At 27.5% G+C, this 16,087-nt stretch overlaps 1 protein-coding gene across 1 annotated transcript in view; it reads left to right on the plus strand.

Annotated features, from left to right (window-relative positions):
* LOC143231323 (talin-2-like) overlaps positions 1-16,087 on the plus strand; it is a 79,232-nt gene that overhangs the window by 48,951 nt on the left and 14,194 nt on the right. Inside the window, exon 16 of the mRNA XM_076465872.1 lies at positions 13,828-13,916. Within this exon, the coding sequence (XP_076321987.1) occupies positions 13,828-13,916 (89 nt within the window). The remainder of the gene's footprint in view (positions 1-13,827; positions 13,917-16,087) is intronic.

A 16,087-nucleotide genomic window follows, 5' to 3' on the forward strand; every position in this document is an offset into this window, starting at 1 on the left:
GTATGTTTTGGATGTAGATAAATTTTACACTGATTAGAGATAGAACTATGTATTTCATTTACATGTATGTTTTGGATGTAGATAAATTTTACACTGATTAGAGATAGAACTATGTATTTCATATACATGTATGTCTTGGATGTAGATAAATTTTACACTGATTAGAGATAGAACTATGTATTTCATTTACGTGTATGTTTTGCATGTAGATAAATTTTACACTGATTAGAGATAGAAATATGTATTTCATTTACATGTATGTCTTGGATGTAGATAAATTTGACACTGATTAGAGATAGAACTATGTATTTCATATACATGTATGTTTTGGATGTAGATAAATTTTACACTGATTAGAGATAAACTATGTATTTCATATACATGTATGTCTTGGATGTAGATAAGTTTGACACTGATTAGAGATAGAACTGTGTATTTCATATACATGTATGTTTTGGATGTAGATAAGTTTGACACTGATTAGAGATAGAACTATGTATTTCATATACATGTATGTTTTGGATGTAGATAAATTTTACACTGATTAGAGATAGAACTATGTATTTCATATACATGTATGTCTTGGATGTAGATAAGTTTGACACTGATTAGAGATAGAACTATGTATTTCATATACATGTATGTCTTGGATGTAGATAAGTTTGACACTGATTAGAGATAGAACTATGTATTTCATATACATGTATGTTTTGGATGTAGATAAATTTGACACTGATTAGAGATAGAACTATGTATTTCATATACATGTATGTCTTGGATGTAGATAAGTTTGACACTGATTAGAGATAGAACTATGTATTTCATATACATGTATGTCTTGGATGTAGATAAATTTGACACTGATTAGAGATAGAACTATGTATTTCATATACATGTATGTTTTGGATGTAGATAAATTTGACACTGATTAGAGATAGAACTATGTATTTCATATACATGTATGTCTTGGATGTAGATAAGTTTGACACTGATTAGAGATAGAACTATGTATTTCATATACATGTATGTTTTGGATGTAGATAAATTTGACACTGATTAGAGATAGAACTATGTATTTCATATACATGTATGTCTTGGATGTAGATAAGTTTGACACTGATTAGAGATAGAACTATGTATTTCATATACATGTATGTTTTGGATGTAGATAAATTTGACACTGATTAGAGATAGAACTATGTATTTCATATACATGTATGTCTTGGATGTAGATAAGTTTGACACTGATTAGAGATAGAACTATGTATTTCATATACATGTATGTCTTGGATGTAGATAAATTTGACACTGATTAGAGATAGAACTATGTATTTCATATACATGTATGTCTTGGATGTAGATAAATTTGACACTGATTAGAGATAGAACTATGTATTTCATTTACGTGTATGTTTTGGATGTAGATAAATTTTACACTGATTAGAGATAGAACTATGTATTTCATATACATGTATGTTTTGGATGTAGATAAATTTTACACTGTTTAGAGATAGAACTATGTATTTCATTTACATGTATGTTTTGGATGTAGATAAATTTTACACTGATTAGAGATAGAACTATGTATTTCATATACATGTATGTCTTGGATGTAGATAAATTTGACACTGATTAGAGATAGAACTATGTATTTCATATACATGTATGTTTTGGATGTAGATAAATTTTACACTGATTAGAGATAGAACTATGTATTTCATATACATGTATGTCTTGGATGTAGATAAGTTTGACACTGATTAGAGATAGAACTATGTATTTCATATACATGTATGTTTTGGATGTAGATAAATTTGACACTGATTAGAGATAGAACTATGTATTTCATATACATGTATGTCTTGGATGTAGATAAGTTTGACACTGATTAGAGATAGAACTATGTATTTCATATACATGTATGTCTTGGATGTAGATAAGTTTGACACTGATTAGAGATAGAACTATGTATTTCATATACATGTATGTTTTGGATGTAGATAAATTTTACACTGATTAGAGATAGAACTATGTATTTCATATACATGTATGTCTTGGATGTAGATAAATTTGACACTGATTAGAGATAGAACTATGTATTTCAGATACATGTATGTCTTGGATGTAGATAAGTTTGACACTGATTAGAGATAGAACTATGTATTTCATATACATGTATGTCTTGGATGTAGATAAGTTTGACACTGATTAGAGATAGAACTATGTATTTCATATACATGTATGTCTTGGATGTAGATAAGTTTGACACTGATTAGAGATAGAACTATGTATTTCATATACATGTATGTCTTGGATGTAGATAAATTTGACACTGATTAGAGATAGAACTATGTATTTCATTTACATGTATGTCTTGGATGTAGATAAATTTGACACTGATTAGAGATAGAACTATGTATTTCATTTACATGTATGTTTTGGATGTAGATAAATTTGACACTGATTAGAGATAGAATGATGTATTTCATATATATGTATGTCTTGGATGTAGATAAATTTTACACTGATTAGAGATAGAACTATGTATTTCATATACATGTATGTTTTGGATGTAGATAAATTTTACACTGATTAGAGATAGAACTATGTATTTCATTTACATGTATGTTTTGGATGTAGATAAATTTTACACTGATTAGAGATAGAACTATGTATTTCATATACATGTATGTTTTGGATGTAGATAAATTTTACACTGATTAGAGATAGAACTATGTATTTCATTTACATGTATGTTTTGGATGTAGATAAATTTTACACTGATTAGAGATAGAACTATGTATTTCATATACATGTATGTCTTGGATGTAGATAAATTTTACACTGATTAGAGATAGAACTATGTATTTCATTTACATGTATGTTTTGGATGTAGATAAATTTTACACTGATTAGAGATAGAACTATGTATTTCATTTACATGTATGTCTTGGATGTAGATAAATTTGACACTGATTAGAGATAGAACTATGTATTTCATATACATGTATGTTTTGGATGTAGATAAATTTTACACTGATTAGAGATAGAACTATGTATTTCATATACATGTATGTCTTGGATGTAGATAAGTTTGACACTGATTAGAGATAGAACTATGTATTTCATATACATGTATGTTTTGGATGTAGATAAATTTGACACTGATTAGAGATAGAACTATGTATTTCATATACATGTATGTTTTGGATGTAGATAAATTTGACACTGATTAGAGATAGAACTATGTATTTCATATACATGTATGTCTTGGATGTAGATAAGTTTGACACTGATTAGAGATAGAACTATGTATTTCATGTACATGTATGTCTTGGATGTAGATAAGTTTGACACTGATTAGAGATAGAACTATGTATTTCATTTACGTGTATGTTTTGGATGTAGATAAATTTGACACTGATTAGAGATAGAACTATGTATTTCATATACATGTATGTTTTGGATGTAGATAAATTTGACACTGATTAGAGATAGAACTATGTATTTCATATACATGTATGTCTTGGATGTAGATAAGTTTGACACTGATTAGAGATAGAACTATGTATTTCATATACATGTATGTCTTGGATGTAGATAAGTTTGACACTGATTAGAGATAGAACTATGTATTTCATATACATGTATGTCTTGGATGTAGATAAATTTGACACTGATTAGAGATAGAACTATGTATTTCATTTACATGTATGTCTTGGATGTAGATAAATTTGACACTGATTAGAGATAGAACTATGTATTTCATTTACATGTATGTTTTGGATGTAGATAAATTTGACACTGATTAGAGATAGAACTATGTATTTCATATACATGTATGTCTTGGATGTAGATAAATTTTACACTGATTAGAGATAGAACTATGTATTTCATATACATGTATGTTTTGGATGTAGATAAATTTTACACTGATTAGAGATAGAACTATGTATTTCATTTACATGTATGTTTTGGATGTAGATAAATTTTACACTGATTAGAGATAGAACTATGTATTTCATATACATGTATGTCTTGGATGTAGATAAATTTTACACTGATAAGAGATAGAACTATGTATTTCATATACATATATGTTTTGGATGTAGATAAATTTTACACTGATTAGAGATAGAACTATGTATTTCATTTACGTGTATGTTTTGGATGTAGATAAATTTGACACTGATTAGAGATAGAACTATGTATTTCATTTACATGTATGTCTTGGATGTAGATAAATTTGACACTGATTAGAGATAGAACTATGTATTTCATATACATGTATGTTTTGGATGTAGATAAATTTTACACTGATTAGAGATAGAACTATGTATTTCATATACATGTATGTTTTGGATGTAGATAAATTTTACACTGATTAGAGATAGAACTATGTATTTCATTTACATGTATGTTTTGGATGTAGATAAATTTTACACTGATTAGAGATAGAACTATGTATTTCATATACATGTATGTCTTGGATGTAGATAAATTTTACACTGATTAGAGATAGAACTATGTATTTCATTTACGTGTATGTTTTGGATGTAGATAAATTTTACACTGATTAGAGATAGAACTATGTATTTCATTTACATGTATGTCTTGGATGTAGATAAATTTGACACTGATTAGAGATAGAACTATGTATTTCATATACATGTATGTTTTGGATGTAGATAAATTTTACACTGATTAGAGATAGAACTATGTATTTCATATACATGTATGTCTTGGATGTAGATAAGTTTGACACTGATTAGAGATAGAACTATGTATTTCATATACATGTATGTTTTGGATGTAGATAAATTTGACACTGATTAGAGATAGAACTATGTATTTCATATACATGTATGTTTTGGATGTAGATAAATTTGACACTGATTAGAGATAGAACTATGTATTTCATATACATGTATGTCTTGGATGTAGATAAGTTTGACACTGATTAGAGATAGAACTATGTATTTCATATACATGTATGTCTTGGATGTAGATAAGTTTGACACTGATTAGAGATAGAACTATGTATTTCATTTACATGTATGTTTGGATGTAGATAAATTTGACACTGATTAGAGATAGAACTATGTATTTCATATACATGTATGTTTTGGATGTAGATAAATTTGACACTGATTAGAGATAGAACTATGTATTTCATATACATGTATGTCTTGGATGTAGATAAGTTTGACACTGATTAGAGATAGAACTATGTATTTCATATACATGTATGTCTTGGATGTAGATAAGTTTGACACTGATTAGAGATAGAACTATGTATTTCATATACATGTATGTCTTGGATGTAGATAAATTTGACACTGATTAGAGATAGAACTATGTATTTCATTTACATGTATGTCTTGGATGTAGATAAATTTGACACTGATTAGAGATAGAACTATGTATTTCATTTACATGTATGTTTTGGATGTAGATAAATTTGACACTGATTAGAGATAGAACTATGTATTTCATATACATGTATGTCTTGGATGTAGATAAATTTTACACTGATTAGAGATAGAACTATGTATTTCATATACATGTATGTTTTGGATGTAGATAAATTTTACACTGATTAGAGATAGAACTATGTATTTCATTTACATGTATGTTTTGGATGTAGATAAATTTTACACTGATTAGAGATAGAACTATGTATTTCATATACATGTATGTCTTGGATGTAGATAAATTTTACACTGATAAGAGATAGAACTATGTATTTCATATACATATATGTTTTGGATGTAGATAAATTTTACACTGATTAGAGATAGAACTATGTATTTCATTTACGTGTATGTTTTGGATGTAGATAAATTTGACACTGATTAGAGATAGAACTATGTATTTCATTTACATGTATGTCTTGGATGTAGATAAATTTGACACTGATTAGAGATAGAACTATGTATTTCATATACATGTATGTTTTGGATGTAGATAAATTTTACACTGATTAGAGATAGAACTATGTATTTCATATACATGTATGTCTTGGATGTAGATAAGTTTGACACTGATTAGAGATAGAACTATGTATTTCATATACATGTATGTTTTGGATGTAGATAAATTTGACACTGATTAGAGATAGAACTATGTATTTCATATACATGTATGTCTTGGATGTAGATAAGTTTGACACTGATTAGAGATAGAACTATGTATTTCATATACATGTATGTCTTGGATGTAGATAAGTTTGACACTGATTAGAGATAGAACTATGTATTTCATATACATGTATGTCTTGGATGTAGATAAATTTGACACTGATTAGAGATAGAACTATGTATTTCATATACATGTATGTCTTGGATGTAGATAAGTTTGACACTGATTAGAGATAGAACTATGTATTTCATATACATGTATGTTTTGGATGTAGATAAATTTGACACTGATTAGAGATAGAACTATGTATTTGATATACATGTATGTCTTGGATGTAGATAAGTTTGACACTGATTAGAGATAGAACTATGTATTTCATATACATGTATGTTTTGGATGTAGATAAATTTGACACTGATTAGAGATAGAACTATGTATTTCATATACATGTATGTCTTGGATGTAGATAAGTTTGACACTGATTAGAGATAGAACTATGTATTTCATATACATGTATGTCTTGGATGTAGATAAATTTGACACTGATTAGAGATAGAACTATGTATTTCATATACATGTATGTCTTGGATGTAGATAAATTTGACACTGATTAGAGATAGAACTATGTATTTCATTTACGTGTATGTTTTGGATGTAGATAAATTTGACACTGATTAGAGATAGAACTATGTATTTCATATACATGTATGTTTTGGATGTAGATAAATTTTACACTGATTAGAGATAGAACTATGTATTTCATTTACATGTATGTTTTGGATGTAGATAAGTTTGACACTGATTAGAGATAGAACTATGTATTTCATATACATGTATGTTTTGGATGTAGATAAATTTGACACTGATTAGAGATAGAACTATGTATTTCATATACATGTATGTCTTGGATGTAGATAAGTTTGACACTGATTAGAGATAGAACTATGTATTTCATATACATGTATGTCTTGGATGTAGATAAGTTTGACACTGATTAGAGATAGAACTATGTATTTCATATACATGTATGTTTTGGATGTAGATAAATTTGACACTGATTAGAGATAGAACTATGTATTTCATATACATGTATGTTTTGGATGTAGATACATTTTACACTGATTAGAGATAGAACTATGTATTTCATATACATGTATGTCTTGGATGTAGATAAGTTTGACACTGATTAGAGATAGAACTATGTATTTCATATACATGTATGTTTTGGATGTAGATAAATTTGACACTGATTAGAGATAGAACTATGTATTTCATATACATGTATGTTTTGGATGTAGATACATTTTACACTGATTAGAGATAGAACTATGTATTTCAAATACATGTATGTCTTGGATGTAGATAAGTTTGACACTGATTAGAGATAGAACTATGTATTTCATATACATGTATGTCTTGGATGTAGATAAATTTGACACTGATTAGAGATAGAACTATGTATTTCAGATACATGTATGTCTTGGATGTAGATAAGTTTGACACTGATTAGAGATAGAACTATGTATTTCATATACATGTATGTCTTGGATGTAGATTAGTTTGACACTGATTAGAGATAGAACTATGTATTTCATATACATGTATGTCTTGGATGTAGATAAGTTTGACACTGATTAGAGATAGAACTATGTATTTCATATACATGTATGTCTTGGATGTAGATAAATTTGACACTGATTAGAGATAGAACTATGTATTTCATTTACATGTATGTCTTGGATGTAGATAAATTTGACACTGATTAGAGATAGAACTATGTATTTCATTTACATGTATGTTTTGGATGTAGATAAATTTGACACTGATTAGAGATAGAATGATGTATTTCATATATATGTATGTCTTGGATGTAGATAAATTTTACACTGATTAGAGATAGAACTATGTATTTCATATACATGTATGTTTTGGATGTAGATAAATTTTACACTGATTAGAGATAGAACTATGTATTTCATTTACATGTATGTTTTGGATGTAGATAAATTTTACACTGATTAGAGATAGAACTATGTATTTCATATACATGTATGTTTTGGATGTAGATAAATTTTACACTGATTAGAGATAGAACTATGTATTTCATTTACATGTATGTTTTGGATGTAGATAAATTTTACACTGATTAGAGATAGAACTATGTATTTCATATACATGTATGTCTTGGATGTAGATAAATTTTACACTGATTAGAGATAGAACTATGTATTTCATTTACGTGTATGTTTTGGATGTAGATAAATTTTACACTGATTAGAGATAGAACTATGTATTTCATTTACATGTATGTCTTGGATGTAGATAAATTTGACACTGATTAGAGATAGAACTATGTATTTCATATACATGTATGTTTTGGATGTTGATAAATTTTACACTGATTAGAGATAGAACTATGTATTTCATATACATGTATGTCTTGGATGTAGATAAGTTTGACACTGATTAGAGATAGAACTATGTATTTCATATACATGTATGTTTTGGATGTAGATAAATTTGACACTGATTAGAGATAGAACTATGTATTTCATATACATGTATGTTTTGGATGTAGATAAATTTGACACTGATTAGAGATAGAACTATGTATTTCATATACATGTATGTCTTGGATGTAGATAAGTTTGACACTGATTAGAGATAGAACTATGTATTTCATATACATGTATGTCTTGGATGTAGATAAGTTTGACACTGATTAGAGATAGAACTATGTATTTCATTTACGTGTATGTTTTGGATGTAGATAAATTTGACACTGATTAGAGATAGAACTATGTATTTCATATACATGTATGTTTTGGATGTAGATAAATTTGACACTGATTAGAGATAGAACTATGTATTTCATATACATCTATGTCTTGGATGTAGATAAGTTTGACACTGATTAGAGATAGAACTATGTATTTCATATACATGTATGTCTTGGATGTAGATAAGTTTGACACTGATTAGAGATAGAACTATGTATTTCATATACATGTATGTCTTGGATGTAGATAAATTTGACACTGATTAGAGATAGAACTATGTATTTCATTTACATGTATGTCTTGGATGTAGATAAATTTGACACTGATTAGAGATAGAACTATGTATTTCATTTATATGTATGTTTTGGATGTAGATAAATTTGACACTGATTAGAGATAGAACGATGTATTTCATATACATGTATGTCTTGGATGTAGATAAATTTTACACTGATTAGAGATAGAACTATGTATTTCATATACATGTATGTTTTGGATGTAGATAAATTTTACACTGATTAGAGATAGAACTATGTATTTCATATACATGTATGTTTTGGATGTAGATAAATTTTACACTGATTAGAGATAGAACTATGTATTTCATATACATGTATGTCTTGGATGTAGATAAGTTTGACACTGATTAGAGATAGAACTATGTATTTCATATACATGTATGTTTTGGATGTAGATAAATTTGACACTGATTAGAGATTGAACTATGTATTTCATATACATGTATGTCTTGGATGTAGATAAGTTTGACACTGATTAGAGATAGAACTATGTATTTCATATACATGTATGTCTTGGATGTAGATAAGTTTGACACTGATTAGAAATAGAACTATGTATTTCATATACATGTATGTCTTGGATGTAGATAAATTTGACACTGATTAGAGATAGAACTATGTATTTCATATACATGTATGTCTTGGATGTAGATAAGTTTGACACTGATTAGAGATAGAACTATGTATTTCATATACATGTATGTTTTGGATGTAGATAAATTTGACACTGATTAGAGATAGAACTATGTATTTGATATACATGTATGTCTTGGATGTAGATAAGTTTGACACTGATTAGAGATAGAACTATGTATTTCATATACATGTATGTTTTGGATGTAGATAAATTTGACACTGATTAGAGATAGAACTATGTATTTCATATACATGTATGTCTTGGATGTAGATAAGTTTGACACTGATTAGAGATAGAACTATGTATTTCATATACATGTATGTCTTGGATGTAGATAAATTTGACACTGATTAGAGATAGAACTATGTATTTCATATACATGTATGTCTTGGATGTAGATAAATTTGACACTGATTAGAGATAGAACTATGTATTTCATTTACATGTATGTTTTGGATGTAGATAAATTTGACACTGATTAGAGATAGAACTATGTATTTCATATACATGTATGTTTTGGATGTAGATAAATTTTACACTGATTAGAGATAGAACTATGTATTTCATTTACATGTATGTTTTGGATGTAGATAAATTTTACACTGATTAGAGATAGAACTATGTATTTCATATACATGTATGTCTTGGATGTAGATAAATTTTACACTGATTAGAGATAGAACTATGTATTTCATATACATGTATGTTTTGGATTTAGATAAATTTTACACTGATTAGAGATAGAACTATGTATTTCATTTACGTGTATGTTTTGGATGTAGATAAATTTGACACTGATTAGAGATAGAACTATGTATTTCATTTACATGTATGTCTTGGATGTAGATAAATTTGACACTGATTAGAGATAGAACTATGTATTTCATATACATGTATGTTTTGGATGTAGATAAATTTTACACTGATTAGAGATAGAACTATGTATTTCATATACATGTATGTCTTGGATGTAGATAAGTTTGACACTGATTAGAGATAGAACTATGTATTTCATATACATGTATGTTTTGGATGTAGATAAATTTGACACTGATTAGAGATAGAACTATGTATTTCATATACATGTATGTCTTGGATGTAGATAAGTTTGACACTGATTAGAGATAGAACTATGTATTTCATATACATGTATGTCTTGGATGTAGATAAGTTTGACACTGATTAGAGATAGAACTATGTATTTCATATACATGTATGTTTTGGATGTAGATAAATTTGACACTGATTAGAGATAGAACTATGTATTTCATATACATGTATGTTTTGGATGTAGATAAATTTTACACTGATTAGAGATAGAACTATGTATTTCATATACATGTATGTCTTGGATGTAGATAAGTTTGACACTGATTAGAGATAGAACTATGTATTTCATATACATGTATGTCTTGGATGTAGATAAATTTGACACTGATTAGAGATAGAACTATGTATTTCAGATACATGTATGTCTTGGATGTAGATAAGTTTGACACTGATTAGAGATAGAACTATGTATTTCATATACATGTATGTCTTGGATGTAGATTAGTTTGACACTGATTAGTGATAGAACTATGTATTTCATATACATGTATGTCTTGGATGTAGATAAGTTTGACACTGATTAGAGATAGAACTATGTATTTCATATACATGTATGTCTTGGATGTAGATAAATTTGACACTGATTAGAGATAGAACTATGTATTTCATTTACATGTATGTCTTGGATGTAGATAAATTTGACACTGATTAGAGATAGAACTATGTATTTCATTTACATGTATGTTTTGGATGTAGATAAATTTGACACTGATTAGAGATAGAACGATGTATTTCATATACATGTATGTCTTGGATGTAGATAAATTTTACACTGATTAGAGATAGAACTATGTATTTCATATACATGTATGTTTTGGATGTAGATAAATTTTACACTGATTAGAGATAGAACTATGTATTTCATTTACATGTATGTTTTGGATGTAGATAAATTTTACACTGATTAGAGATAGAACTATGTATTTCATATACATGTATGTTTTGGATGTAGATAAATTTTACACTGATTAGAGATAGAACTATGTATTTCATTTACATGTATGTTTTGGATGTAGATAAATTTTACACTGATTAGAGATAGAACTATGTATTTCATATACATGTATGTCTTGGATGTAGATAAATTTTACACTGATTAGAGATAGAACTATGTATTTCATATACATGTATGTCTTGGATGTAGATAAGTTTGACACTGATTAGAGATAGAACTATGTATTTCATATACATGTATGTCTTGGATGTAGATAAGTTTGACACTGATTAGAGATAGAACTATGTATTTCATTTACGTGTATGTTTTGGATGTAGATAAATTTGACACTGATTAGAGATAGAACTATGTATTTCATATACATGTATGTTTTGGATGTAGATACATTTTACACTGATTAGAGATAGAACTATGTATTTCATATACATGTATGTCTTGGATGTAGATAAGTTTGACACTGATTAGAGATAGAACTATGTATTTCATATACATGTATGTCTTGGATGTAGATAAGTTTGACACTGATTAGAGATAGAACTATGTATTTCATATACATGTATGTCTTGGATGTAGATAAATTTGACACTGATTAGAGATAGAACTATGTATTTCATATACATGTATGTCTTGGATGTAGATAAATTTGACACTGATTAGAGATAGAACTATGTATTTCATTTACATGTATGTCTTGGATGTAGATAAATTTGACACTGATTAGAGATAGAACTATGTATTTCATATACATGTATGTTTTGGATGTAGATAAATTTGACACTGATTAGAGATAGAACTATGTATTTCCTTTACATGTATGTTTTGGATGTAGATAAATTTTACACTGATTAGAGATAGAACTATGTATTTCATGTACATGTATGTCTTGGATGTAGATAAATTTGACACTGATTAGAGATAGAACTATGTATTTCATATACATATATGTCTTGGATGTAGATAAGTTTGACACTGATTAGAGATAGAACTATGTATTTCATATACATGTATGTTTTGGATGTAGATAAATTTGACACTGATTAGAGATAGAACTATGTATTTCATATACATGTATGTCTTGGATGTAGATAAGTTTGACACTGATTAGAGATAGAACTATGTATTTCATATACATGTATGTCTTGGATGTAGATAAGTTTGACACTGATTAGAGATAGAACTATGTATTTCATATACATGTATGTCTTGGATGTAGATAAGTTTGACACTGATTAGAGATAGAACTATGTATTTCATATACATGTATGTCTTGGATGTAGATAAGTTTGACACTGATTAGAGATAGAACTATGTATTTCATATACATGTATGTCTTGGATGTAGATAAATTTGACACTGATTAGAGATAGAACTATGTATTTCATATACATGTATGTCTTGGATGTAGATAAATTTGACACTGATTAGAGATAGAACTATGTATTTCATATACATGTATGTCTTGGATGTAGATAAGTTTGACACTGATTAGAGATAGAACTATGTATTTCATATACATGTATGTCTTGGATGTAGATAAGTTTGACACTGATTAGAGATAGAACTATGTATTTCATATACATGTATGTCTTGGATGTAGATAAGTTTGACACTGATTAGAGATAGAACTATGTATTTCATATACATGTATGTTTTGGATGTAGATAAATTTGACACTGATTAGAGATAGAACTATGTATTTCATATACATGTATGTCTTGGATGTAGATAAGTTTGACACTGATTAGAGATAGAACTATGTATTTCATATACATGTATGTCTTGGATGTAGATAAGTTTGACACTGATTAGAGATAGAACTATGTATTTCATATACATGTATGTCTTGGATGTAGATAAGTTTGACACTGATTAGAGGTAGTATTCACTATTCTTAAATATTTCTAGGTTCTCAGAACTACAGCACAGGTCACATGCAAGGAGCTCTGTATGGAGAAATAAAGGGGCAAGCTCATAGTGGTCACATTCCTACCACAGTGAGTATTTCACATAGAGATGATTGAACAAACATATGCAATATATATTAAACAAAGTGTCTGTTTATTGTCAAAAGCTCAAGAGAAACATATCACTGTGTAATTACACGTTTCACTGACAGTGAAGTGTAATTCTTGAATAACTTTGTTCTTTCCAGAGAATGATATGGGAAAAACGTTTTTATTAAAAAGAAATTAATATTTTTTGTAAACCATCTGAATACTGAAACAGTTACATTTCTTTACAGTTGAAAATTTTGAGTTTGAAAAATAATATCTGAATATTTTGATAAAAGCCTAAATCAAAGTTTCAATACCTGTCTGTGTATGAAAAACACAGTGTGTTATTAGTGTGTCAGTCTTATTTTAATGGATTAAAATTCTTTGAAACTGTTCTGCAATGGAATGAATTTTTAAAATATTTATAATCTTCAGATGAGTTTTAACACCTTTTCTGTGCATGTTATCAGGAGTTACATTCCAAATTTAATTACTTTATTATTGTGATATAGATGTAAACCAAGTTTTATGTAACATTTAGAGATTTATTTTTATAATACGATATTTCAAAACATCCTCGATTTTCCCTGGTATGACAGTTACACGCTATGTATCCCCTCTTTTCTAATTTATCCAATTCATCTCATTAATTTATTAATTAATTTATCTAATTAATCTAATTTATTTACCACCCCTCCAAGAAGTACAAGGTTTGTTGAATGTAAATTATTCATTATAATGTTGTCATTGTCCAGATAAAGTGTAACTTTTATAGCTTTCAATCTTGTTTAGTTACAGAGCCATAAACTCAAAACTCGGACCCCTCTTGCTATGACAGTTTATTGCATCCTCTCTTTCAAAGCTGCCAAAATTTCTTTCTGACATTTTAGTACTATATGGTTTATAAACAATAAATAAAGCTAAAGTTTTAATCTTTCAAATGGCATGTTGCATTACATAGTTTTCTGTAAAGAGAATAGTTTTGCTTCTAGTTCAAACATTATTCCTATAGGTATCAATGAGCTTAGCTTAATTTTAAATGTTTTTTTGTCACATAGTTAGAAAGCCAAAAAGGCTGTAATAGTTACTGTACGTTGTCTACTTTTTATGTGCTATTATCTTGTGATCCTTGGTGCATTATTTAATTAAATAAAAAATTAGTGCAGTAATACCATTGGTATTAAAAAAATAGGGTTAATTTTCATCAACAGTAAAAGAAAAGAAAACCCAGGTAAGTATTATATTCCTTGCTTTTCAAATTTAGTATTTAATTATTATTGTAAAGATAAATGAAATGTAAAAATTAGACTTTTTATTTTAAGTTAGTTTACATAAAATAAAGAAAAATTATAATTTCTCTAAGATATGCTCATAAGCAACTTGTGAATAACCTGTAGATTATATTATTCTTTAGAGTAACATGAGCTACACATTTGCCAAGTGATTTACAATTTGTAGCTGAATTATTAGTTAAACACAGTTCAAAGAGCAATAAAATAATATAATTTAGGTAGAAATATATGTATACTGTTATAAGATTAAAGTTATTTAGGATAAATGTAATTTTGTGTAACAATTTTAAGTTCTTTTTGGAAATAGTGGGGAATTTAGACTTATTTTGTAATTTTTATGGTAGTTATGAGTTTTTTAATATTGTTTATTCATTATAAAAGTAACTAAGACATGAAAGCAGAAAGCTCTTTAGATCAGTTAATGTTAAATTAAGTAAAATAATTAATAACATAATAATTTTTTTTTTTTTACAAAGTGCACTCACAACTAACATACCAGTAGCCCATAAATGTAATTTGATAGGATAATGTGAGCTGCAAATTTTCAAAGTTATTTATAATTTGTATGGTGGGAATATCAGCTAGACACACAGTTCAAAGGGCAATAAAACAATAAAATTTAAATAGAAAAAGATGAAAACTGTTACTAATTTAAAGCTATTTAACATAAACAAATGTATTTTCATATTGTTTTAGGGTGGTTATGAGGTAGGTCAGATTGACCCATCTTGTATACAGTTAAGGTAGATAAAATAACACATAAAATATAAAGATTTACTGAAAAAAAAAGATTTAAAATTTATTTAAGAGGTTTTAGAATTACACAAATGAAATTTGAGAATCATCAGATCAAGAAAAGTATCTTAAATTAACATGAAA

Source organism: Tachypleus tridentatus, chromosome 11 (genome assembly GCF_004210375.1).
Source record: "Tachypleus tridentatus isolate NWPU-2018 chromosome 11, ASM421037v1, whole genome shotgun sequence".
Lineage (NCBI taxonomy): Eukaryota > Metazoa > Arthropoda > Merostomata > Xiphosura > Limulidae > Tachypleus > Tachypleus tridentatus.